The 1,324-nt window shown below is 30.4% G+C and overlaps 1 protein-coding gene across 1 annotated transcript in view; it reads right to left on the reverse strand.

Annotated features, from left to right (window-relative positions):
• CHIC2 (cysteine-rich hydrophobic domain 2) overlaps nt 1–1,324 on the reverse strand; it is a 44,777-nt gene that overhangs the window by 30,598 nt on the left and 12,855 nt on the right. The window contains exons 2-3 of the mRNA XM_012641089.1: nt 292–346; nt 1–149 (exon numbers count right to left, since the gene is read on the reverse strand). Coding sequence (XP_012496543.1) covers nt 1–149; nt 292–346 — 204 coding nt within the window. The remainder of the gene's footprint in view (nt 150–291; nt 347–1,324) is intronic.

Consider the following 1,324-nt stretch of genomic DNA (forward strand, 5'->3'; position numbering starts at 1 on the left):
CTGAGGCAAATAACTGGCCACATACTGCAACCTAATGTGCAGCAGCAACAAAGGCAGCCACAAAGTAGCCAACGCACGTTAACAGGAAGGTTCTTCTTAAGACAACTATTAACTCTGTTGATGCTGGCTTTAAATTCTTCAGGTGCTACCTAAAGAAAAATTTTAAGAAACAGTAACATTGCAATATTAATGTCAATAAACTTGTCTCAGTAGCATACATTTTTTTTCTAATTTACTAGGAAAAAACTTTAGTTTTGAGGCATTTAAATAGTATATAAATAATTCACTCACTTTTCCAGTTAATGAAGAAGGGAATTCTGATTCAAATTTGTTGCTCAGCCCAAATCTATTAAAAAAAAAATAAGAATGTTATTACATGTCACTGCTGTAAAACATTTAGATCATTTAACTTACTTAAAGGTCAAGTAAATATTAATAGAATGAAGATTCATAAACAGAGGAATTTTGAAACATACAAAGTCTGAGACACAAAATCACTGTAATAAGCAAATTTATGAAAGGTAGCAAGCAATTATTACAGCAGTTAAATCAAAACTTTTGTATAGTAAGAAGCTGAATGTTAATTAACCAGAAATACATAAACAAAAGAATAAATGGTTCACTTAATTTGAGCTACCACTTATACATTAAAAACTTTAAAGCATATTATTTTAATAGATGGGCTAGCAATTTTTTCTAGCTTTGAATGTTATTGGTGAAGATAAGCAATGGCTGTGAATTTTACCAGGTGATCTTGGAATATACACAAGCAATGAGAAGTAAAGATGAAGGGGAAAGAGTGGGGAAAGGAAGGAAAAAGGGAGAGAAAAAAATCAAAAAAAAATAGTGGAGATTGACAAAGTGCTACGAAGCACTGTCTTAGGCTTCACTCAGTACCTACTTAATTGTCAGTGCAGTAGACGGAATGAAAGAAAATGTAGACGTCTGCTATATCTACTTCTATTCCTATTACCTAAAAGACCTTTTCTTGAATCATGGTTAAAATATTCCTTGGCTTTAGAATTGATAAAAGATTTAAACTATTTTCAAAGAATGGCAAATATGACAAGAAGATAAAAGACACAATAAACTTAAGAACCTATTTTGTTGCTACCTATTAGAAGTCTACTAGTACTTAGAGAAAAGAGAATTCATTCAAATCACAAAAATATTGTACACCTTCTATATAACACTTCAGGAGATCCAACAATAAGCAGACTTTTATAGCTTTTTTTTTTTTTAAAAGAAATCACATTCATGGCCAATTTTGCTTTTATATAATTTAAGATAATTTTGAAAGTTCATGTAATAATGGGTAAAGCTT

Source organism: Propithecus coquereli, unplaced genomic scaffold (assembly GCF_000956105.1).
Source record: "Propithecus coquereli isolate 6110/MARCELLA unplaced genomic scaffold, Pcoq_1.0 Scaffold162, whole genome shotgun sequence".
Classification (NCBI taxonomy): domain Eukaryota; kingdom Metazoa; phylum Chordata; class Mammalia; order Primates; family Indriidae; genus Propithecus; species Propithecus coquereli.